Raw genomic sequence first — 25,913 nt, forward strand, 5'->3', positions numbered from 1 at the left:
GCCTTTTTTCTAGGCTTTCCCAGGTTTTCTTGGCTTTGGGGGGGCGGGGTCAAAATTCCATGGTCAGGAACACATTAGAAATTTCCCCATAGGTATACGTAGAAATGATGGGGTGCGGGTGGCGCTTTGGGTTAAACCACAGAGCCTAGGACTTGCCGATAAGAAGGTCGGCAGTTTCAATCCCCGCGACGGGGTGAGCTCCCGTTGCTCGGTCCCTGCTCCTGCCAACCTAGCAGTTCGAAAGCACGTCAAAGTGCAAGTAGATGAATAAGTACCGCTCTGGCGGGAAGGTAAATGGCGTTTCCGTGTGCTGCTCTGGTTCACCAGAGGCGGCTTAGTCATGCTGGCCACACAAGCTGTATGCCTGCTCCCTCTGCCAGTAAAGCGAGATGAGCGCCGCAACCCCAGAGGCGGCCACAACTGGACCTAATGCTCAGGGGTACCTTTACCTTTATACGTAGAAATAGTGGACTCATGTAAACACTTGCAGACTGAATGATTTGTAGGAAACACATTGTGCTCAGTAAGTGGGGCCTGTATGTATGTATACATCTCCACCATCCATTTTTGTGGTGTGCCACATCCTCAAATTATTCCTGCCTTTCTCCCTTGAACAAGAGGTAGGGATGGTCACAAACTTGGATGGCTTTAAAAGAAAACTAGACAGCTATTAGCCACAACGGCTGTGTCCTATGCACACTGTTGGGGCACCGTGGCTCTCAACAACATCTGCTGGGAATTGCAGTGGGGAGAGTGCGGTTGTGCTCAGGTTCTGCTTGCAGGCCTGCATAGCCTGCCCTACGCTCCCCAAATGGCTTCCTTCCCTCACGTTTTTTGCCTCAGGGAACAAAAGGTTATGGTTGAGCACATTGCCACAGGAATGAAGAAAATGGCTGCTGGGTCTTCCCCTGAGAGATGAGGCCACAGAGTCCTTCTTGCCCAGCAAGCTGTCCTTGCAGTGGCCAAGCTAGGGGACGCCCAGAAGCAGGACCTGAGCCCAAGAGCACACTCCCAACCTGCTGCTCCCAGCAGCCATCATTCAGAGACCTCCTGCCTCCAACAGCGGGCGAGAGGACACTCTGCAGCTCAGCATCCTCCTTGTGATTCTTGGGGCTCCTTACCTGGGGCGGAGGTGGAGGAGCTGTCTTACGCTTGAAGTGGGGAGAAGGCGTTGCCGTCATTGCTGCTGCCTGTAAGAGAAGTGCCACATTTTCCTGATCAGATGTCAGTCACCCCCTTTTCTCTCTTCAACACAGCCAACCCACCCAGGAAGCTTATTTGGAGCTTATTTGAAAATTCCAATTCCAATTAATATTAACGCAATGAATAAATAAATATGATATTAATCATAATGAAGATTTATCCTGCCTTCTGCAAAAGTGCACAAAATCAGCACAGTACAAAATAAGGTAAAAACAAACGGCAGTCTTAAAAGCAGTGGGTGAGGATGATTTGCATTTCTTAGAAACTTTATTTAAAAGTGGTGTATATACAATACCAGTCATACTTAGAGAAGACCCATTGAAGTTAATGGATGTGGCTAACTTAGGTTCATTAATTTCAGTGAGTCTACCCTGAATAAAACTTAGTTGGATGCAACCCAAAATCTCAAGGAGATTTACAACCAATTCACATTCAAAAAGCAGGGTGGGGTGGGAGGCACAGGACTGCAGGCTCCACCTGTAATCTGTCTGAATTTTTTCCTGTCAACCTTTACCAAGGTTCCCCCTTAACCAGGATTTGAAATCAGGATTTGAGGCTGCTTCTGTAGTTAACAGAGGGCCTCATTAACTTTGGGGGTAATGGCATCTGAACTACCTCTGCCATTTTTTCTAACTGCAGCCTCTCTCTCTGGGAAAAAGTGAAAATGGACAACTAGTTGACTGAAGAAGATTCACACTGGTGATAGTTGCACCAGCATTCAGTTAGAAAGGAGAGAGAAAATCCTGAAGCAATTACTTACTGCATTGCTGTTGACAGAAGAAAACCCTGTCTTGGCAGTTGGAATTGGAGGTGGAGGAATGTTTGGCTTTACAATTGGCTGGAATAAAAGAAAACAGGAGATTATCTAAAACATTTCCGCATAGTAAGCAACAAAGATATCAAGACAGCAGGCAAGGATATCTGAAGAAGGCACAATTTTTTAGGGGACAGAAAACCAGGCAGGAGAAGTGCTTTCTGTGTTTTGCTCATACTCAGAATTTGACTCAGCTGTCTGCAGCAATTGCCAGCTAAGTGCGCTTGTTGTCAGGGCTTATGTGTGCAACATAGAATTATACCAATTTAACATTCATTTCCTTTTCTCTGGAAACAGCAGTTCTTTTAGGAGAGGGCACTCTTCACAGAGAATTCTCAGCAATCTCCCCAAACAACCATGCCCTGGATTCTTTGCAGTAAGCTGTAACAATTAAATCTGTATAAAACCAGAGGTGGGTTTAGGGGAGCACAACTGGTTCAGTCACACTGGGCATAGAGCCTCGGGGACACCATAGGGGATGCTGAAACTATGATTTAGAATAGAGTGCAAGAGGCCGGGGACACTGAACTTTTGCGTCATTTAGGAACTTACCATTCTGGCATTTTGATACATGGTTGATATGTGGTTGCATGGTTCATCTGGAATTTGCTGAGGAATTATAGGAAGCAACATTTGATTAGTGTTTCTATAAAGCGGAATAGTTGAATAAAGTTTCATGCCACCTTATTTTCTAGAACCCCAACAAATCACAAAGACACACGTTTCAACATTCCCCAAGTTAAAAGAACAAAATTTTCCATGAACATGAAAAACACCATGCTGGGGAGGAAGGTTTTTGCCTCATGTTTATCTGTGACATGCTAATTTTTTGTGTGTGGTTGTGTGTGTGTTTTAAAGTAACTAACATAATAGTACACATGTTTACTCTAAAACAAGTCACATTAAATGCAGTGGAATTTACTTCTGACCAGAAATGCATACAATTGTATTGCGAATTTTTGACATCATTTTCATTCTTTTTTTAAGCATTGCCATTAGTATAAATATATTTCCTTGTCAGAATGATGGGATATAATTGTGTAGATTGCATATTGCATTACATTTGCTGGGGTTTTTTTTAGATTTTACTGTTACTAGGAGGAAAGGATGGTACCATCTAATCTGGGTCAGAGACAATTTAGCAGGCTTTCTGTTCCAACCCCTTTGTGCATTTAATCTGGTGAATTTTCTTTTTAGAAACCCACATGAAAACGTGTACTTCAATGCGTATTTTTGAACATTTTTTCAAAGGATGCATTTCTAAATGTATTTTATTTTATCACAAAATATGCACATTTGCACATTCTTGAGCAAAATTCAGAGAAGTGTAAAATACAAAGAACAACTGTATTCTGATATGTGCATTAATCCAGCTGGTGCTGACTGGTCAGTTCAGGCTGCAATTCACAAACAATTAATTCCAGAAGCATTCTAGTTTCCAGTGTTGTTGTGGTCCATATTTTAAGGAATAACTATTTCATTTAATATTACTTACAACAGAAACTGGTGGTTTGTTTGCTTGGGGTGGAGGTGGAGGGAGCAGAACTCTGGAAGAGGTGACCTAAAAGCAGGAAGCAGCTTTTAAAACAGTGTGCCAGCTTTGCTTTTCAAAACAACAATGAGGTATCCTCAGTTGTCACATGAATCTCACACATTACACAAGCATGCTAGAGAAGCATATAGACGGTATTTTCAGGACTGAAAGGCAGACGTGCAAGTGCTACAGTCAATGAGTTGTATCAAATTAAAACAAACTCAGAGCAGATCCACTGAAATCAGTGGATGGTTATGCAGGTCGTGTCCATTGATTTCAGTGGGTCTACTCTCAGTGTGACTTAGTTGGATACAAATCAGAGATAATTAAAACATATACAAGATAAACACAGTGAGGCATGGCAAGACTCACCCTTTATATTTGTGTTGTTGGGTGAACATCTTAGGATATTTTATATGGTACATTGTTTTATGTTTTCTGGTTTTTAATTGGTTTTATTTTTGTATTATCATAGAATCATAGAATCATAGAATCATAGAATCATAGAGTTGGAAGAGACCACAAGGGCCATCGAGTCCAACCCCCTGCCAAGCAGGAAACACCATCAGAGCACTCCTGACATATGGTTGTCAAGCCTCTGCTTAAAGACCTCCAAAGTAGGAGACTCCACCACACTCCTTGGCAGCAAATTCCACTGTCGAACAGCTCTTACTGTCAGGAAGTTCTTCCGAATGTTTAGGTGGAATCTTCTTTCTTGTAGTTTGGATCCATTGCTCCGTGTCCGCTTCTCTGGAGCAGTAGAAAACAACCTTTCTCCCTCCTCTATGTGACATCCTTTTATATATTTGAACATGGCTATCATATCACCCCTTAACCTCCTCTTCTCCAGGCTAAACATGCCCAGCTCCCTTAGCCGTTCCTCATAAGGCATCGTTTCCAGGCCTTTGACCATTTTGGTTGCCCTCTTCTGGACACGTTCCAGTTTGTCAGTGTCCTTCTTGAATTGTGGTGCCCAGAACTGGACACAGTACTCCAGGTGTGGTCTGACCAGAGCAGAATACAGTGGCACTATTACTTCCCTTGATCTAGATGCTATACTCCTATTGATGCAGCCCAGAATTGCATTGGCTTTTTTAGCTGCCGCGTCACACTGTTGGCTCATGTCAAGTTTGTGGTCAACCAAGACTCCTAGATCCTTTTCACATGTACTGCTCTCAAGCCAGGTGTCACCCATCTTGTATTTGTGCCTCTCATTTTTTTTGCCCAAGTGCAATACTTTACATTTCTCCCTGTTAAAATTCATCTTGTTTGTTTTTGCCCAGTTCTCTAATCTGTCAAGGTCGTTTTGAAGTGTGATCCTGTCCTCTGGGGTGTTAGCCACCCCTCCCAGTTTGGTGTCATCTGCATATTTGATCAGGATGCCCTTGAGTCCATCATCCAAGTCGTTGATAAAGATGTTGAATAAGACCGGGCCCAAGACAGAACCCTGTGGCACCCCACTAGTCACTCTTCTCCAGGATGAAGAGGAACCATTGATGAGCACCCTTTGGGTTCGGTCAGTCAGCCAGTTACAAATCCACTGAGTGGTAGCATAGTCAAGACCGCATTTTACCAGCTTCTTTACAAGAATATCATGGGGCACCTTGTCAAATGCTTTGCTGAAATCAAGGTAGGCTACATCCACTGCGTTCCCTTCATCTACCAGGCTTGTAATTCTGTCAAAAAACGAGATCAGGTTAGTCTGACATGACTTATTTTTCAGAAATCCATGCTGACTATTGGTGATCACAGCATTCCTTTCTAGGTGCTCACAGACTGTTTGCTTAATGATCTGCTCCAGAATCTTCCCTGCTATTGATGTCAGACTGACTGGACGGTAATTATTTGGGTCCTCTCTTTCCCCCTTTTTGAAAATAGGAACAACATTTGCCCTCCTCCAGTCTGCCGGGACTTCGCCTGTTCTCCAGGAATTCTCAAAGATGACTGCCAGTGGTTCTGAGATCACATCTGCCAGTTCTTTTAATACTCTTGGATGCAGTTCATCTGGCCCTGGAGACTTGAATACATCTAATCTAGCCAAATATTCTTGTACTATCTCCTTAGTTATTCTGGGCTGTGTTTCCTTTGCTGAATCATTTGCTTCAAATTCTTCAGGTCGGGCATTGTCTTCTTTATCAGAGAAGACTGAGGCAAAGAAGGCATTGAGGAGTTCAGCCCTTTCTGTGTCCCCTGTTTGCATTTCACCATCTTCTCCTCTGAGTGACCCCACTGTTTCTTTGTTATTCCTTTTGCTACGAACATACCCATAAAAGCCTTTTTTGTTGCTTTTAACCTCTCTAGCAAGCCTGAGTTCATTCTGTGCTTTAGCTTTTCTGACTTTGTGTCTACACGTGCTGGCTATTTGTTTGAATTCCTCTTTGGTGGTTTCCCCCCTTTTCCATTTTTTGTACACATCCTTTTTTAATCTTAATTCAGTTAAAAGTTCTTTAGATAGCCACCCTGGTTTCTTTAGGCACCTTCCATGTTTTCGTCTCATTGGTATTGCCTGACGTTGTGCTTTTACTATCTCCGTCTTAACAAACTCCCAGCCATCATGAACTCCCTTTCCTTTTAGTATTGCTGTCCATGGGATCTCACCCAGCACTTCCCTAAGTTTTATGAAGTCGGCTTTCTTAAAGTCAAGAAATTGAGTCCTAGTATGCTTGGCTGCTCCTTTCCACTGTATAGTAAACTTCAGAAGAGCATGATCACTCGCACCTAATGATCCTTCCACATCTACCCCACTAACCAGGTCATCAACATTGGTTAGGACCAGGTCTAAAATGGCTGTTCCTCTTGTTGCTTCTCCCACTTTCTGGACAATGAAGTTGTCTGCAAGGCCAGTGAGGAATCTGTTTGACCTTATGCTCTTGGCTGAGTTTGACGTCCAACAAATATCCGGGTAATTGAAGTCCCCCATTACTACTATCTCCCTTCCTTTTGCATGCTTGGCCATCTGTTCCAGGAAGGCATCATCTATGTCCTCCGTTTGGCTTGGGGATCTATAGTAAACTCCCACAATGAGGTCTCTGTTATTCTTCTCTCCCTTAATTTTGACCCAAATGCTCTCACTTTGGCTTTGAGGTTCTAAATCTTGGATCTCTTCACAGGTATACACACCCCTGACATACAACGCCACTCCTCCTCCTTTCTTGTCTGGTCTGTTTCTCTGAAATAGATTGTATCCCTCCATTATTACATTCCAATCGTGGGACTTATCCCACCAGGTTTCAGTGATGCCTATTATGTCATATTTAGTTTGCTGTACCAAGAGCTCAAGCTCATCTTGTTTATTTCCCATGCTTTGCGCATTAGTGTACAGATATTGAAGTCCATTAATCATTCCCCCGTGTCTCTTATTTAAGGATTTTTTCCTCCCTCCACTAGGTCCGCGTGCTGTTTGCTCCATTTGGTCTATGACATTTGGATGATCATCTTCATTAATTGATAGACTCCTACCTTCAGGAGCACTGTCTCCCTCCCCCACATTAGTCAGTTTAAAGCCCTCCTGATGAGGTTTCTGAGATTTTTGGCAAAAACATTTCTCCCAACCGTTGTGAGGTGCAGCCCATCACTTGCCAGAAGTCCATCTTCAAGAAACTGCAGTCCGTGATCTAAGAATCCAAACCGTTCCTGTTTACACCATTTGCGAAGCCAGCTGTTCACTTCCACTATTTTCCCCTCTCTCCCTGGGCCACGTCGTTCAACTGGGAGGACAGACGAGATGACAATTTGTGCATTTAGTTGCTTCAATTTCCTGCCGAGAGCCTCGTAGTCTCTTTTGATCTTCTGGAGGCTATTGCTTGCAGTGTCATTGGTTCCCACATGAACCAAGAGGAAGGGGTATTCGTCAGTGGGTTTTATGATTCCTTGCAGTCGTTCAGTTACATCTTGGATCTTAGCCCCGGGGAGACAGCACACTTCCCGAGACATCTTGTCAGGCCCACAAATCACTGCTTCTGTTCCCCTCAGTAGGGAATCCCCTATCACCACTACACGCCTCCTCTTGGGTTTGGTCGGGGTTCTTCCGTGAGCTGTCCGTTCCAAGGTCGCCTGCACATTCCCTGAGGACTGACTTTGCTGCTCGTCTTCATATACCTGATCGACTGTAATGAGGGAGAGATCCTCAAATGGAGTCTGCTCTTCGTCTTCCATGCTAGGGGAGAGGACCTCAAAGCGATTGTGTATTTCTAAACAATCAGAGTGAACCCTGGGCCTCCTACTTCTTTGAGTCACGTTTCTCCATATATCTGGCTCCTGTGTTGGTGAACTAGCCTCCTTCTCAGGGGAGTCCCCTGTCTCCTCCCTGGTGGAGACGGTGTGCTCTGTTGCTTCCAAGAAGAGCTCCAGCTCTCTAATTCTTTGGAGCGTAGCTACACGTTCCTCCAGTTGCTGGACTTTGTCTTTTAAAAGGGCAATCAACATGCAATTGCTGCAAGTAAAGCTGCCTGCAACCTTTGGCAAGATGGCAAACATTGCGCAGGAATCGCAGGCGACTGCAGCTGTTCCCTCCCCTTCCATCTTGAGATCGTGTCGTTGGGGGTGGCTACAGAGGTCCTCCATCATAAAAAGCTTGAGGACAGGACAAATAACTTCCCCCCCACACACAAAAAAACCTAGGTCTCCCCCAACAAACGTTTGAGACTAGCTCCCCTAAATCTAAAAGATGGGTATAACTGCGCGCGCCACAAAGAAACACACACACACAAGAAAACCCTTTTTGCTCCTTCTTCAACTGCTGCCCTTCAGACTCTGATAAGCTCCTCCCACAGCTAATCCCCTGCCTCAACAGAAACCCTGCCCCCTCTGACCTTTACACAGGGAAAACAGCTAACCAGCCACAAAGAAACATACACACACACAAGAAAACCCTTTTTGCTCCTTCTTCAACTGCTGCCCTTCAGACTCTGATAAGCTCCTCCCACAGCTAATCCCCTGCCTCAACAGAAACCCTGCCCCCTCTGACCTTTACACAGGGAAAACAGCTAACCAGCCACAAAGAAACACACACACACACACACACAAGAAAACCCTTTTTGCTCCTTCTTCAACTGCTGCCCTTCAGACTCTGATAAGCTCCTCCCACAGCTAATCCCCTGCCTCAACAGAAACCCTGCCCCCTCTGACCTTTACACAGGGAAAACAGCTAACCAGCCACAAAGAAACACACACACACACACACACAAGAAAACCCTTTTTGCTCCTTCTTCAACTGCTGCCCTTCAGACTCTGATAAGCTCCTCCCACAGCTAATCCCCTGCCTCAACAGAAACCCTGCCCCCTCTGACCTTTACACAGGGAAAACAGCTAACCAGCCACAAAGAAACACACACACACACAAGAAAACCCTTTTTGCTCCTTCTTCAACTGCTGCCCTTCAGACCTTATATCTTGTTAATTCACTTTGAGACTTTTTAGTGTAAAATGACTAACAAACAAAAGAAAGAATGAAATAAATGCACCACGCTAGGGGCTCAGTTTTGGAGTTGCTGAGAACTTGAGCATTGCATAGCTATATAGCAGGGTAAGGAACCTCTGGTACATGAGCCAATCTGGGCTCATCACCCTTCTCTATTTGACCCATAAGCCATTCTGGGCAAGCCATACTGGCCCGCCCTATAGCTGATGTCATACAGGTAAGGGCGGTGCTTTGCCAAAGCCCACTGGAGCAAAGTGTCCTCACTCTGGGACTTCAAAGCACCAAATCCCATGACATCATGAAATTGAAAGGTGGGTAGCTTCACCCGCCTATCAAATTTGGCCAGTATGGTGGATCCTGATAAGGACCTCTTCTTGATACTTACTGTAACCCATTAAAGGCTTCTTAGTTCAGTTTCATCTCCCTGTCTGCCATCTTCAGCTTCCTCACTATTTTGTATATCCTGGAAACTTATAATTCCTTGTAAGGGTGGGTTTTTTTTGTCGTTTTCTTTAAAAAATATTGTTCATTTATTTTACAAACTTAGGAACCTGGGTTACCTAGGAAGTACTCTAATTATGTAGAAATTTTGTGTAGCCCAATTTTACTTCCAAACTGACAGAAACTCAGCCACCTGAGGGCCAGTATTATTGGGAAGAATGTTTATGATAACCTTATTCAAAGTGAATGGACTGCAAATGGTACAGGATCATTGCTTTTGCCCAGATGTTTAAACAGTTTGTGTTGCTTCTCACCTCTGGAGGGCCAGGCACAGGGCCAAGATGTTGTCTTCTCTTCTGATCTTGACCTGAGAAGGCATGGTTTGTGGATCCAGCCACACTCTTGTGGGTGCTATCAAAAAACAGTAAATATTAGCATGTGGATTGAATTCATAACTTAGAACATCTGTGTTCTGTACCCAGAAATGTAGAAGTCTTGGTCAAACAATATAGAATGCAGAAGAGACAGAGAATGGAGACCTTCACTGTCTCTCCTGAATCATATATTGTTTGGTCCAGAATAATAATAATATCCCGTCCTTCTTTCCAAAGGAACACAGTGCTCTTGGAGGGGAATCTCTGGATTTTGCCATTGAAGCATAGGGTAAATGAGGTATACATGATCAGGAGGACTGATTCCAGAAGAGCTTGTTGTCTAGCCCTACAGTATTTTAAAGGAAACCAAACTGGTTTCAGACTTATATGCGAATTGGAATACACATATGAATTCTCCACTTTGAATTTTGCCTTGCCGTTTTGGTACAAAGTACATACAAATGTGCATTACTTTACAGGAAATGGGCATACAAAACTGTGTTTTATGAAGAAATGCATAAATACAAAACACATACAATTTATGGTGCAAGTGCCTACAGACAGGCTGCACTAGCCATCCCTAATCTGAACAGCTGCAAGTCCTCCAGCCCTGCTTTTAATCAAGGTGAATTATAGCTCCAAATCAGCAGGTTTCTGGCATCCAAAATCTAAGTCTCTACTGCTCAAACTAGCCAGAGTTGGCTTTCCACCCCAATGTTCAATCTGGCCACACATGCCATTCCTAGTATTGAGCGCTTAGCAAATCCAGCAGTTAAACCCTTTTGCAAAATTTGGCTGACAATTCTTCACTTAAAAGATTCACCTTGGACTATTTTTCTTCTTTGAAATTTTGTACCGGAACAAGACAATGATGGTGACTGCTGTGACTAAAATGGCTAACAACACTGCAACAATGATGATGATATCTGCAAAAAAAGAACAGGCCATAAACAAATCTGAGATTGTATTGAGAGACAATTCTTGGAAATCATGCTTCCCCAAAGACTCCCCTATTCCTCATGTGTGACATAGGAAATGATCCAAAACACATTCTGTCAGCCTGAGGACCAGTTCGTGATAAACTAGATTTTCACAAAAGTGTGTCAGAAAGCCCCACACCTTCCCTTCTCTTCTCCTTCATATCCAAAAGTGACTTAAAGCTTCTGTTTTCACTTTTGACTAAACCATGAGGGAACTGGGGTTTATTCGAACTCTAGTTACTTACCAAACCAGAATATCAATGCATGGTTTGACCCTGGTTTGTTGTAACTATGGAGAGACCACAATCACCTCAAGGTGAGCATGGTTTAGTCCAAGGTGAATAAATTCACCTCCTTTTGTGAAAGAAGAAGAGGGGAGGTTGCATATGAACCTACCTGAGGCTTTGCTGCAGTTCATTTGTGACCATCTAAACCATGGTTTAGAGAGTCGCCTGGCATCTGTAATATAGGGTTAATTATACTGCCCCATCTTACAGAAATTGTAAGGATTAAAACAAGCTACTGTAAGTGAATTGCTTTGGATACACAAAAGCTTGTAGGATAAATGTGTGCATGAGAGAGAATAATGTGTCACTCTGAGCTCTTTGGAGTGAAGGGCAGGATAAAAATATAATAAGGAAATGTGTTGATAATAGGTAAATAAATAATGGGCCACCATCCTCTTTGCCTACAACTTCTTGCTCAGAGAAGGGTCATCTTGCAGCTAAGTAATGAACTACATCCTTCTTCAAATAGAGCTCTTAGTCTCCTCTTCCTGGCCATCATCAAGCCAGCAAGAATTCAACAGGATGATATCACACTGTATGCTAGGATGATTGCATCTGTTTTTCTGCTACCCAAGGATCCTTCCCCAAATTACATAAGATGCAGTCCTAACCCTACTTACCTGGGGATAAGTCCCATGGATTTCAGTAGGACTGAGTAGATTTGGTTAAGACTGTACTAGTTATTAACCCCCCCCCCCAATATTTTTATAAACTTGTTAATACTTTGGGGCACCTGAGTTTACTACTTTATCAGGAGAAGCTTGCAGTCATGCAGAGCAATAGAAGAGAGTTTGGTGTACACTTTGCTACATGTCCTGGAGAGAGAACTGGTAAATATGGCCAACCTAATGCCACTGAAATCAACAGTAAGGGAAGAATTTGTAAGAAGCAAAGGTGAGTCACCCCAAATGACAGCCGTGCATTGAGTTCCCCCATCACAACTCCAGCAATGTATTACAGAACTTACCTGATGTCCTGATGTTGTTACCTAAATGATCATTCACTTCCATCACTAGCCCAGCTATGTGGAGCAGGAGAACACACAGAGAAATGGCTTATGCCAAATTGAGTTTGCAGCTGCAAACTTTCAACAATATTGGGACAGGGTGGGTTGTTCCCTGAAATAGCGGCCAATATTTCAGGTGGGATTTTTGGAAGAGTTCATGGTGAGGCAGGTTTACCATTTGCGGCAGAGAAGGTGTGCCGCCGCCACCCCCACCCCCCCAACTCCCAATAAGGTAACAATAAAGCTCTGTTTAGCGGCTGGTGGATGCCATTTTTCACCCCAGAATACTCCAGAACGATGCTGGATCTGGGGCATTCTGAGGAAAACATGTCAGCTGCAAACTAGTAGCTTCTGAGAAGAGCTCCATCATTGCCTTCATTTTGCCGTTTAGAGCTTTAAAAGGGGTAGACACTCATGGCCGCCCCCACTGCAAATAGTAAGCCTGCCTCCAAATCCATTCAAAAGTCCTCACCCAATAGCCCAAATCCCCCTCCCCAAAAAATTAATCATCTGTGAACTGGGTGGCAAATTTGGGGAAGAGGCCATTTTGTTAGCCATATGACAAAAGAGTCCACGGTTATGTTAGGTGAAAAGAAAGGGGGAGTGTGGCAGGGGACTCCTGCTTTAACTCACATCTATTTGCTGTGGGGTCATCGCAATTTGGTGGCGCCCATCCTTCTTCACACTGGCATAGCAGCTCATGGTCACATACCTGTGATAGCACAGACCTAGCATTAGTCTCTAAAATGGGCACATGGAAAAGAAGCAGACCATGCTTGCTTTATTCATTCATTTATTTATTTTTATTGGAAAGATGTCTATCCTGCCTTTTGATCAGGTCTGTTATTCAATGCAGTGCAAGTCATAAAACAAACATTTTAAAATAAATACAAAATTATATAGATAACAAAGGCACAGCTCCAACAAATTATCAAAACTGCAGTCAATCCCAAAATTGGTGTAAGTTATCAGCTGTTAGCCAAAATACTGAACACACACACACACACAGACTTCTTTGAGAAGGGGGAAACTTTCAAAAATGTCTTGTCTACCTGAGAGTCAAAGGTGGTCAAGGCCTCCTTGTGGAAAGGAATGGCCCTCACAATTTACAGAAGTAGACCTCTGGCCACCCATTGCCAGGACTCCAGCAGTGGAGAGACTGCTGCTGTCCTTCTTGTGAGCTTCCCATGGGCATCTGCTTGATTGCTGTGGGCCTTTGTCCAGACTCCACAGGGCTTTTCTCATGATCTTATTCATGCTATGATGACCTGGCTATGATCCTGTCTCCAATCTTCCTGATTTGGGCAAGGCGCCTGAGTGTGTGGTCACTTCTCAGCACCAGGATTTTAAGGATGAAACCAATTTTGCTCCTGTCCTGGTTTGAGGACCAAAACTGTCTTGCTCAGGACAGTGGATGGCCTTCACTGGGCCTACATCACCTGGCTCCCTTCCTGTTGTCTTCAGACTGTTAATTTAATTGCTGCTTTTCATGGCTGTAAGTTTTTTAGTAATACATGCTTATTCTTCAATGTATTATTAGGGTTTCCTTTTTTCCTTCTTTTGTAAGTTTCTCTGGGTACTTATTGGTAAAGGTAAAAGGTAAAGGTACCCCTGCCCGAACGGGCCAGTCTTGCCAGACTCTAGGGTTGTGCGCTCATCTCACTCTATAGGCCGGGAGCCAGCGCTGTCTGCAGACACTTCCGGGTCACGTGGCCAGCGTGACAAAGCTGCATCTGGCGAGCCAGCGCAGCACATGGAACGCCGTTTACCTTCCCGCTAGTAAGCGGTCCCTATTTATCTACTTGCACCCGGGGGTGCTTTCGAACTGCTAGGTGGGCAGGAGCTGGGACCGAATGACGGGAGCTCACCCCGTCGCGGGGATTCGAACCGCTGACCATGCGATCGGCAAGTCCTAGGTGCTGAGGTTTTACCCACAGCGCCACCCGCGTCCCTTTTACTTATTGGTAGAAAGATATAAATATTAAATAATATTTTTAAAAACAGAATAACACATTTAACAACAATATAGTAATAATATTAAATTAATAACCACTTTGAGGGTTTTTACAATAAAGTGGTAAATAAATTTTATGAAATAATAATAATAATAATAATAATAATAATAATAATAATAATAATGGTGACATTTACGGTCACTGTTGAAATGCCATCTGGTTCAGGGCTTGCTTTCACCATCAGGTTTTGCCAGCAAGAGAGGACTTTGCATCCAATTCCACACATTTTGGCTAGTGCAACAAACTCTGGGCTCTTCATGCCATGGGACTCAAGGGTTAACCTCAACTAGTGAGCCCAAGTACATGTCCAGATACATCTTCATTGGCTCCAGTATAAAGTAGGGATGGGTGAATCTATCCATTTTTGTTTCCTTCTCCTAGTATAAACTTTGTTGTGTGCATTTCTGCCTAATGTATACAGTTTTGAAGGAAATTTCCCCGAATACAATGCAGTTTTGTACAGTAATATGTGTATTTTGTGCACACTTTCCCCCAATATACACATCTGGGTTAGAGAGCTGCATTGCAAAAATTAGGATAAGTTAAAATTTTGAAGGATAGCTGCATTCCAATTCTCATTAAAATGCAACTGAACACATTTCTCTTCCCCATCCCTAGTAGAGATAGATCAGAGAGCAGCATACACAGTATCTTGTAACTGACAACCAGGACTGGGGCACGTCAGAAGCTACAGAAGAAATACTGGGCATGGGCAGAGGTGGGGGGAAACAAAAGAACCAAAGTCTCCAATGCAGAAATTCAGTGACTCACTGAGGAACACGGTCCTGGGAGAATACTGTGAGAGGAAGGGTGAAGAATACAGACATACGTGCTCAACAGAGGAAGGAAAGGTTTGTGCCTCTAAGCAGAACGTTTACAAAGGCCACTAAAAGGCAGCCACCATTATTCTTCCCTTAACCGTGATGCAACTCTTACAGCATGTCCTTGGCACTTGGAAGAACAGTTGGTGGACCTGTAGGCTCTCTCAATCTCGACACATTGCCCATTGCTGCAGACCTGAAAGCAAAATGCCAAAGATGATCAACAGGGTGGGGCGGTTCTTTTCTTTTCTGCAAAACCGAACACCACTGAAGCTTCAGTTAAAAGGTTCAAGTAGTGAGTAAAGAGAAAGAGCCTTTTCTGTGTGGGAACATGGATAGCCTCAGCCAGGTAGTATAGATAATATCTGGCTTAAGGTACAAATAGTGTGACTGGATATAACTTTCTGACCCTAGGCTCCCACCCGCCATGTTGGTAGGCAGCTCAGATCACAGTCTGATATGGCAGCTTTCTAGCTTTGTTGTGTCCTCAAAGAAGGGGTACTTGTCAGTTTCCTGAGCCTGTGAGTCTAGAGACCTGCTTGGCTGGGGAGGAGATGGCCAGTCATGACTGAGCTATACTAATTTCTGACCTCCATCTTAAGATCCATGTCACTTTAGAAGACTTTTTTAGGCTCATGGCCACATTTGAATTTTTGAGTGGATGCTGTGAGTGACACCTCCTCTGGTCACTTCTCTCCCTTCTAGGCCAGATGTGCTTCTTCTAAGCCCAGTGCTTCTTTTCTACAAAAAGAGGTGCCGGTACTCACCATGAAGATGTTCCAGTAAGTGCCACTCTTTTTAACAACAACAAAAGGAGGTGCTGGTACTGCATACCCTTCAGTACCCCTTTTTAAAAAAGCACTGAGCACTCCACATGAGACAGAAGCACACACACACTTCCTTTTCCCAAGGCATCTGGGAAAAGATCCAGTAGAACTAATCTGAACCTTGTAAAGGGAGAGGAAAAGAACATCACTCTTCCAGCTTCCTCCTTCAGCTCTAGGCATTTTTCAAGGGACGAAGAAGGTAACCACCCTCATCACCCCATGGAAGCAGAGAGTGTGGGGTCAGAGGGCTTCCTAGGCACCACAAGAGGAATTCAAGGGCCCCAGAGCCCCAGTGGGAGCCAGGTAGGTGACTTCTGCTTTCAGAGAATACGGGCATGCCAATTTCACTCCTTAAAAAGGCTCAGAAAAATTGTAATGGAATTAAATCTTAAAGCTGTAGCATTCAGGATATTATTGTGCCGGCATTTGAAGTATGTGAACATAACTTGGACAGGCTCAGTTCACAGGCAGGATCAGAAGCATGGCTGACAAATGAACCCCAAAGGTGCAGCCCTGCTTGGCAAGCTACCGGTGTGAAACGGCTCACTCTGTTCTTGCAGCAATTCCAACAACCGCATTACAGAAATTGTGCTTGAGAAACCTCCCCCCGACCACACCTGTGGATCAAAGGAAGAGGATGTGAGTCACTAACCATGCCTTCTCCGCATTTTGTTCCAGTGGCAACCATTCCACCATCTTCTTGGTCCTTGCCTGGGAAACTGCCTTTGCATGTATCAAACGACACTAGACTTCCAGTTGAAGGCATTCGAGAACCCCCTGTACAATATAACTTGCCACACTTTATATCTCTGAAAAGGAAGCAGACGGTTACCTTGAGTTTTTCTTTTAAACAAGAACAGACTAATTAGGAAAGTCATTATATCACCAGATTAACTGATATTTGTTTGACCTTCTGGAATAGCTCAGTTGGTGGAGCATGAGATTCTTCATCTCAGGGTTGTGGTTTCAAGCCCCACTTTGGGCAAAGGATTCCTGCATTGCAGGGCGTGGACTAGATGACCCTCAGGGACCTTTCCAAGTCTACAATTTTATGATTCTATTATTATCATTTCATTACTAGAGATAGGATAAACAGAAGACTGCTCATCTAAGGATGGATAAACCTATCAATTTCGGTTCTCTCAGCTTCTCATCCCCCTCCAGTCTTAAATACAGTTTTTTGCACTTCCACAAGAATTTTCCCCAAACCTCATGAAAATTTGTCAGCATTTCAGAGCAAATTTAATATACACCTATTTGTATGATCTTTTGACTAATATACACATTTTTGCATGCAGTTTCCCCTAATTTAATGCTTTTTTTTGTATGCTATCTTCACTAATATATGCATTTATAAGCGCATTTAACCCTAATATGCATTTTTGAACACGTTACTTATCTGGGGAACTGCATTGCAAAATCCGGAGAGGTGCAAAATTTGAAGGATTTTTCACATATTGTCTCCGAATGTGCTAATTAAATGTGAACTGAATCTAGTTTCTCCCTCATCCTTATGCTCACCCCACCCCCAGATTAACTGGGTTGTTTGCAGCAGCCCAGCGGAACTCTGAAGCTCATTTAGGAGACGGTTCACGGTATGAAAGAATACTCAAAGAACCCAATTCCCGCCACCCGCAGCTGACATAATCTGCCTGTCTTTAAAGGTGAGAGCAGAGCCATGGTGTCTGCAAGCAGAACTGGAGGACCATTTGCAGCAGGTTGTGCTTCCTGACCTGAACCTCCTTGTAGAAATCAAGCAGAGACGGCTGACCTTTAGAGAGGCCTTGCTTAATTTTTCATGATGCCTCCTATTGGATATTTTTATACCCCGCCTTTCTCTCATTCTGGAGCCCAAGGTGGTATGCATAGGGTCCCCAGGAATTGGTCAGACCAGACCCAAGGTGATGTGCTCTCAGACAACTATGCCCTGGGACTGATTTGTGTTTGTGGCGCTTACTTTTTTCCACATGGTATGTATGTGCCATTAGCCTTCTTGCAATGGCCATAATAAACCCCGTTCTGGTTTATAGCATAACAAGAATCCACACCCACTGTGGCACCTGAAAAGGCAAAAGAAATAAAATAAAATCTTCAGCATGTAGCAGTATAATGGTATGAATCGCAAAAGCAGAACGTGAGCACAACACAGTGTCGGATCAAGCCAAAGGCACGTCATAAGTCACAACTTTTTACCAGTCCTTTTTCTGCTGTGTTGCTAGGTGCTGTGGCTGAGCTGAAAGAGGTTTGGAATAGGCGTAAGTCTCTCCTTGCCCCATCCCACCCTTTTTCAGGGAGTCACACCAGCTTCGGTTCTCCTGGATGAGTCCCAGCAGAGGCAGCTGAGCCCTGATTGCGCTACAGTGCAGGAATTACACCAATGTATCCTCAGCTGAGCTCCGGCTCAGCAGGAAAGACCAAGTTAAACTGAATACAAAACAAATCTGTAAGCCTCTTTCAAGTTAGATGTTCAGTAACTCCAGGGTTCACTCACCTGGCCCCCAAAGTGCAAGGCATTGGTTCTGCAAAGTGGGACACTTCCCCATGTAGCAGTAACCCTCGTTATTTTTGCAAGGGAATCCATTCACTCGGAAGCGATCCATGGGACATTGCTGAGAGGTCCCTGTGCACAGTTCTGGTAGGTCGCAGTCATGCTTCACTGGCCGGCATACAGCGCCTGCTCTTCTAATCTGTAGGGGAAAGAGAAAGGTCATCCAATCCCTCATTATTTATCATATTTAGCAGTGGAGATCAAATATAAATGATCATGGTTCGTCCAGTCTACAGTGAAGCCTTCTCTTCTCTGCCATGCTGGCTACCAACTAGGGAAGGATGGGCATCCCAGCCCAAACAGCTCCAGGGGTTTCCACAAGACCCTCAGTGTTTGTGGGAGGGGATTCAAGCACATACTGGAAAATTTAGTTTCGCAAAGTCAATGTGGATTAAAGTGCTCTACTGCAATAAATCCATTGTTAAACACGAAAAGAACTATTTTTCAATTTGGAAAGAGGCAGGGAAAAGCATCAAGAAGTATGAATGCTCATTGTTCTATAAGCTCTCCACAAACAAATCAAAATGAATGATCAATAAACAGGCCATCTGGAGAAGTCCAGAAATAGCCTGGATTCCCAACTGAGCCCATAGGGTTGTATCCAACATTAAGTCAGACCCATTGAAATTAATGTACATGGCTAACCTAGGTCCATTAATTTCACTGGATCTAGTCTGAGTAAAGTTAATTGGCTACAACTTATGGTGTTACATTGCCTGAAAGCCACAATGGCATTCATGTCATAAGTGGAGACCATCATATTCAACTTGTGTTACTTACCAGAACTAAGAGGTTGCCATAAGAGGTCCATTCCTCTCGTGGCAACAGAACTACTCAGCCTCCCCACAAATTCCTATGCAGACATGTTAATAAGTTTCAACTGAGCTTTAGAAAGCAACCCAGAAAGAATATAAATATGCTCAATATGGGCAATAGAGAGAAACAGAGATTACATCCCCATTTGACCAATGTGCAACAGGATTGAGAGGTATTATTTTCAGTGTAGGAAACAAAGCCTTACCTGGCAATTTTCACAACAGTCCCCATATCCACATTTAGCACCTGGCTTCAGTTTACAAGTTGCAGCCTCGCAGCAGTCATTTTTGCATTCCTTAAAACCAAGAACAGTCCTGTATTATCAACTTAATTTTGCCTGATCTCTTCCAATTAGTATCTTTTCAGATGGGTAACTAATAAAGGAGGGAAGTATTTCTTCAGCACACTTCATCTAAAATACTAATGATTGTAAACTGAAAGGTGGATGCTTATTTAACCAGAGCTGTGTGACCTTGGTGTTAAAAAAAGTCAAAATGAAAAATGAAAATTCTGCACTAAGCTAATTTAAATGAGGTGTCAAGAAAAGTTTAATTTTGCAATCTGCATAAATTGTGCAAACCAAGTATATTTGCATAATATTCCCCCTTTTATTTTGTATAATTTATTCTGTCTAGCTCCTCATGGGTTTATGCAAGAGACTGTCACCCTCTCCCTGCCAATTGCAAATCACGCTCAGAGCAGGTCTCTGGCTTCTCATTTGAAAACAATCTGAAATGTTCAATGTTCAGCACCCAGTGCCAGATTCAGTGCTTCTTCTATGTTCCCACAGAAGAGTTAATGAGTAGTTACCACATTGTTACTTTAAGTAAGGCCCTATTGGAAAGATACTACATCATGGCATTGTATCATTCCAGGTGCATTGTTTGGTCTTGTGCTGGCAAAAGGAAAAAGGAGAGAGGAAAAGGAAAAAGGAAAAGGAAAGGCACTGCTGCTGCTACGTAGTTATCCCAGGACAAGATCCAGGTTTGATGGGGTCCTCAGCAACATATCCTCGGATGGACTCTTTCCTACATCAGTGGCTTTGTCTTACAGAAGTGGTGGGAGCAGCGGGTGGCTATTTAACTTTCCCACAATGCCCAAGTGACACGATGGCAGGAGCACTGTGGAAAATTTAAATGGTAACTCACAGGCCCCAGGACAGAAGTCAATAGCTGTGGACCCTGTCTCAGAGCCAGGGAGAGGGCAGCTGCCCAGGTTGAGTAATTACCCCCCTGCCCAACCCCCCAAATTGCAGTTATTTCCCTTCACACATCATTTTATTTTTCCAATTTGGTATCATCTTGCATTTCCCGGCTCCTTCAGACAGAGGATACACCACTTCTATCTGCATTAATAATATTTTTTAAGGAACTTTTGCAACCCTCACTTCAAAATTAAAATTTCCAAATTTGAAATTGGGACATTGGTACACTGATATCTTGCATTGCCAATCCATGTGTTCTTTAATGTGAAAGTGCACTCAGTTATGCCATGAAACAGCCATAAGATTCTGTTAAGAATTCCACCCATTGACAAGTTGCTTTTCACAGCAGTTCATTAACAGATACCTCTGGAGAGCCGCAGTCACATTCTTCTCCCTCTTCAACAAAGTCATTCCCGCAGACGGGGGTTGCAATGATATCTTTTGGAGATGGCATGTTAGTTATACAGGATGGGGTCCGGTCCATGATGTATTTCTGAAAATCCTGCAAACTGCAGGAGCTGAAGTCCCGGGGAGTTTTGTAGCTGTAAAGATGAAAAGATATGTGGGAAATTATTCTAGCCAATAATTGGGAGGGATGATATAGTGCAGTGGTAGAATGCATGCTTTGTAGGCAGAAGGTCACCTCCAATCAACACAGGTCTGGCAGCAGCAAACAGGTGACGAGAAAGGCCTCTGCATCAGATCACAGCCACCACCTCAAGCTGAAAGCCTTTAGCAAAGAACCAAAGGGATCTACATTCTCAGTCAGCCAGAGAATACTGGTATGGATGGACTATATCTATTGGAATCATAGAGTTGTAGAGTCATCTAGCCCAACTCCCTGCAAGGCAGGAATCAATGAATTGCTTAATGCCACAATAGGCTTCTAAAATATAAGAACCAGCTGCACAGATATTTAAATAGTGTGGCTTAGTATAGTCCTAAATAAGCAAAGATTCACCATCACTAACTCACTCAAATTCTTTAGGAAACACAGCAGATGCATGGATGGACTAGAGTGGTGCAAATTTTGTTTTCCTATTGTGTCAATTTTGGCCACATCTACCCCGAGTCTATATAAGATGCAAACACACCTTTCCCCTCAATATGTCACAACCAGTTCTCACAGATTCTGCACAAGTCTAAAGACCAGGTTTTATAGTCATTTTAAAAAAGAAAAGAAAAATGCAATGAAAGTTGTATTTTGGATGAGAACCAAAACCTAAGACCACAGTCAGGACAAGAATTCTCACTCTGTGGTGCAGTTTTCTTGCAGAATTTTGTATAGACTTCTAAGAAACCTATTTCTCCTTGCCACTAGTATTATGCAAGATCCCTTTTTGCACAGCGTGACTTGGTGACCAATGTTCATGCCTGTGAGAGACGTGCATTCCATCAAGAAGAAGTCACCAGGGAAGACTGCAACTGATTTGCTCAATGCACATCCATTTTTTTATTTTTTTTTTATTTTTATTATTATTAAATTTTATTTAAGAAAGATACACAGTTTACATTGTATTACAAATATATAAAGATCAAAACATGCCAACATCTGTATGTCTGGATAAAAAACATCAGCAGGCTCCTGATGTCAACAGGCAAGGAGTTCCAACGTGTAGGTCCTGCCACATTAAAAGGCTGATTTCTTTCAAGTATAGAATGAGTGTTATCTGCAGTACTATTTTTCTAGAAAAAGAAACCATGAACACCTCCCTTATTCTCTTAGAATGGCAATGGTGCCCACCTAAGAGGAGCAGGAACTCAGTTCTGGTGAGTTTCGGCTGAAAAATGGTCTTGATTACTTGCAACAGTGCCAGTTCAGCAGATCTAAGCAGTCAATTGGGCATATATGAGGTAAGGTGATCCTACAAGTAAACTGGTCCCAAACTGCTAAGGGGTTTATATGTAATGTCAATATTCAGTCCTTATTGTATTTTAATATTTTTCTGGAAGCCGCCCAGAGTGGCTGGGGGAACCCAGCCAGATGAGTGGGGTATAAATAAATAAATTATTATTATTATTATTCAGTCACTTCGTCTGAAAAAGCTTTCTTCTGGTCAAACTAGCAGCCAAGCTATGTGTTACATTAAAGCTCTGTGTTTGGAATTCCATATGTAATTTTCTTCTTTTTTTTAAGCAGCTGTTGTTTTTTATCAGGGCCATGGCTAGAGGAAGAATGATCTAACTCTTCTTTGAAATATCATGGCCCCAATGCAGATTGCTCCTCCAGACCTGTTATTAGCTTTGAAGGGGAAGATGTGTTGGCTTTAAAATATAAGTTTTCTGCTTTCCCCCTCCACGGCTAAGAAAAGCTCCAAGGAATTGATTTGGGTCCATGATAAACCTCCCATGCATGGCCTCGATCCAAATTGTACCTCATGGCTGCATTTGCAGAAATTAAAAAAATCACACACACAGCTCCAGTGTAAGGTCTCATTTGGCCCTACTGTGAAACAATTTGCTTAGGGTTAAAGTAACACTTAAATAGAGATTAGGGATGGACCAATCTGTCATTTTTTGTTTCTTTTGAAGGGACAGGATACCCAAATCCTGTCTGTGAAATCACCCCAGGCCTCAAAACTGTCCAGAATTCCTTTTGTCTTCTAAAAATCCAAAACAGCTTTTCTCTGCTTTCCTCTGTTCTATCACAAGATGCTGTGCATAGGCAAAATGTTACTTTTAAAAGCAAATGAATAGCCTCTGTCAATGCCAAGAATACTCAGGCCTGAGAAACGAATCTTATCTCATTCAGTTGCAACATCTCTGGACATGCTGAACCGCTCTCATTCCCCCTTTCCTGGGAAGAGTCCAAAATAGTCCCAAGACAGCTTTCTGTTCATGCTCAGAGGAACTCAGGGGCAGGACTCTGGAAGAAGGGGGAGGGATCTGGAAGGGGTATATATACTTGTGCACATGATTGTGAACTCGTGCATGCTTTTTGTGACTTATCACACTTGCTCCTTCTACCAGTTCATGGATGGTAGAAATAAAAGCCTTTTCTCCGAAACTATTCCTTGAGTGTCTGTTGACTCCCACTTCCCTTTCCCAGGCGCAATATTTTTCCCACCCGAGGGCAAAGCCTCATAAGGCTACATTTCTTGGTGCGTTGGCCGGGAAAAACAGCATTCCCTGAGGATAAGGGATGTGAGTTCTCATTTTCCTCCCATCTTAAGTTCAGTTTTCCACATTTCACCATCATTTTGTCATTTTTTAAATGTTAAAAGTCCTCATGAAAACTCATCAGCATTTTAGTGTGAATTTCTCAGGTTTATTTACATTTTTGTATGTTATTTTTGCCAATATAAGCATTTTTGTGCAGATTTTACACTAGCATACACATTTTTATACACATTGCTTGGCTTGAGAATTGCGTGGCTGAATTCAGAGGAGGGAAAATATCAAAGGGTGTTTCTATTGTTTCGGAAAGCACATATTAAGGGAGGGAGGGGGAGAGGCATGTGGGTGAGCAATGGTCACCAAGTCACATCATGAAAGCAAAAGGGGATCTACTGAAAACCACTCACAACCAGACGCGGTTTTCTGTTAAGGTCATAACAAAGTTGCACCAGAAACCTCAGCACTTGCTTGTTGGGGGAAAGCAGACATTCTTGAAGCAAGTGCTTCTGTGTGAAACACCAAAGAAATCCTTTCACATATTAAAACTGCATATGATGCACAAATTCCATCAAATAACTCCCTGAACATGAGGGAATGAGCACCCTGGGCTTTTTGCAGCAAGTACAGAAACTTCCCAAACAACTGCATGCTCTATCAAGGCTGCAAGAGGCTTACACAAAAGACAGCAATAGAAGTCTGCAATAGAGCCATGTCTAGCAAGACCTATTTCTGAGCCTAAGCAAAACAACAACATCAATCAGCCAGCAAACAAAATTCTGTGATCTATTGATTTCACTGAGAGAGGAACTAGTCAGGAATGCATTAACAGTCTCTCAACTTTCTTAAAAATGAAAAGCAGCTGCAAAGTGCTGCCACTTTAAGTGGAAGAAACGTGGAGAGGGCTGCTTAACCCTGTCTACTCCCACCATTTATCAGTTCAAGATTGCTCTCTCTAATTATATTTATTTAACAAAATTTATATACCACTTGGCTGTAAGAAAGCCCAGTTTTTATGCCCAGTTTAACTAAATCTCTCCTCTGATAACAAAGAAGCAGGTGCTAGTTTCAGCAGACGATGGGTTAAGCACTTTTGCTCTCCAGCAGAGTTTTCAGAAAACTGCACCATCCTGGCAACAGTCCCATGCAACATAGTTGAATTATTAATTCAAAACTGTTTAGCAGCAATTGCATTCAAAAGCAACCACAGGTTTTGCCAGACTCCTCTGGCAGGTACAGGGGACTCACCTGAGTTGCGCCGCCATGATGCACGATCCAGAACTGCACTTACAGAAACTTGCATCGTGATTCATGCCAAAGTTATGCCCCATTTCATGGGCCATGGTTGCACCAATAGCAATTGGGTTTGGGTTGTGATCCTGCAGAAGGGAGAACAGTTAACCTATTGTTAGTCTTCCAGGAAACAGAAGATGATGGTGGTTATTAGCATTGCGTGGAAAAGCTCAGTGAAATTTTGAGTGAATATTAGGCTCTGGAGGTGGGTGGAGGGAGGGAAGGAAAATCTAGTCATTTTCAAGGGTCTGTTGTTTGTTAAAAATTGTTGCCAAAAAATTAAGGGGCCTAAGTTAAAGGTGTTTGACCAAACCGCGGGAGGCAGTGGAAGACAGGAGTGCCTGGCGTGCTCTGGTCCATGGGGTCACGAAGAATCAGACACGACTAAACAACAACAACAACAAAGGTAAAGGTAAAGGTACCCCTGACCCGAAGGTCCAGTTGCGGACGACTCTTGGGTTGAGGCGCTCATCTCGCTTTACAGGCCGAGGGAGCTGGTGTTTGTCCGCAGACAGCTTCTGGGTCATGTGGCCAGCATGACTAAGCCGCTTCTGGCGAACCAGAGCAGCACACGGAAACACTGTTTACCTTCCCACCAGAGTGGTACCTATTTATCTACTTGCACTTTTGACGTGCTTTTGAACTGCTAGGTTGGCAGGAGCTGGGACTGAACAATGGGAGCTCACTCTTGTCGCGGGGATTCGAACCTTAATTCAAACGCTGACCTTAATAAATAATAATAATTTTTTATTTATATCCCACCCTCCCCAGCCGAAGCCGGGCTCAGGGCGGCTAACAACAATAAAATAATACAACATTCTAAATTGGCAAGCCCTAGGCTCAGTGGTTTCAACCACAGCGCCACCCGTGTCCCGCTGGGCCTAAGTTAGCCATGCCCATTAACTTCAATGGATCTTTTCTGTGTAGGATAAGCACTGGATAAAACCCATAGTTTTATCACTGCTGCAAGTGGCCATGGTGGTTCTGTTGATGATCCATTGGCTGCCAATTCCCCTCCACACCTCTGCCCTTGGAATAAAACTATATTGTGATGTATACTCCTTCTAGGAGCACAGAGGGGAGGTAGCAGCTGCCACCAGTCCAGTAAAATATTTCAGAAAAACAGTTTCTGGAAAACCCCCCCCAAAAAAAAATGGCCACTTCTGAATGGAAAAGCAAATTTCAGGAAAAACATTTCTGCTCAACTCTATTCTCTA

The 25,913-nt window shown here is 43.3% G+C and overlaps 1 protein-coding gene across 1 annotated transcript in view; it reads right to left on the reverse strand.

The window, feature by feature from the left end:
* Positions 1 to 25,913, reverse strand: part of ADAM28 (ADAM metallopeptidase domain 28) — a 74,891-nt gene that overhangs the window by 4,304 nt on the left and 44,674 nt on the right. Inside the window, exons 11-24 of the mRNA XM_082200303.1 lie at positions 24,652 to 24,782; positions 20,654 to 20,831; positions 19,291 to 19,380; positions 18,213 to 18,408; positions 17,679 to 17,781; positions 16,374 to 16,530; positions 15,010 to 15,090; positions 12,692 to 12,770; positions 10,609 to 10,711; positions 9,726 to 9,822; positions 3,513 to 3,578; positions 2,570 to 2,626; positions 1,964 to 2,041; positions 1,122 to 1,190 (exon numbers count right to left, since the gene is read on the reverse strand). Coding sequence (XP_082056429.1) covers positions 1,122 to 1,190; positions 1,964 to 2,041; positions 2,570 to 2,626; positions 3,513 to 3,578; positions 9,726 to 9,822; positions 10,609 to 10,711; positions 12,692 to 12,770; positions 15,010 to 15,090; positions 16,374 to 16,530; positions 17,679 to 17,781; positions 18,213 to 18,408; positions 19,291 to 19,380; positions 20,654 to 20,831; positions 24,652 to 24,782 — 1,485 coding nt within the window. The remainder of the gene's footprint in view (positions 1 to 1,121; positions 1,191 to 1,963; positions 2,042 to 2,569; positions 2,627 to 3,512; positions 3,579 to 9,725; positions 9,823 to 10,608; positions 10,712 to 12,691; positions 12,771 to 15,009; positions 15,091 to 16,373; positions 16,531 to 17,678; positions 17,782 to 18,212; positions 18,409 to 19,290; positions 19,381 to 20,653; positions 20,832 to 24,651; positions 24,783 to 25,913) is intronic.

The sequence above is a fragment of the Podarcis vaucheri genome (genome assembly GCF_965113315.1).
Source record: "Podarcis vaucheri genome assembly, chromosome: 15".
NCBI classification, from domain to species: Eukaryota; Metazoa; Chordata; class Lepidosauria; order Squamata; family Lacertidae; genus Podarcis; species Podarcis vaucheri.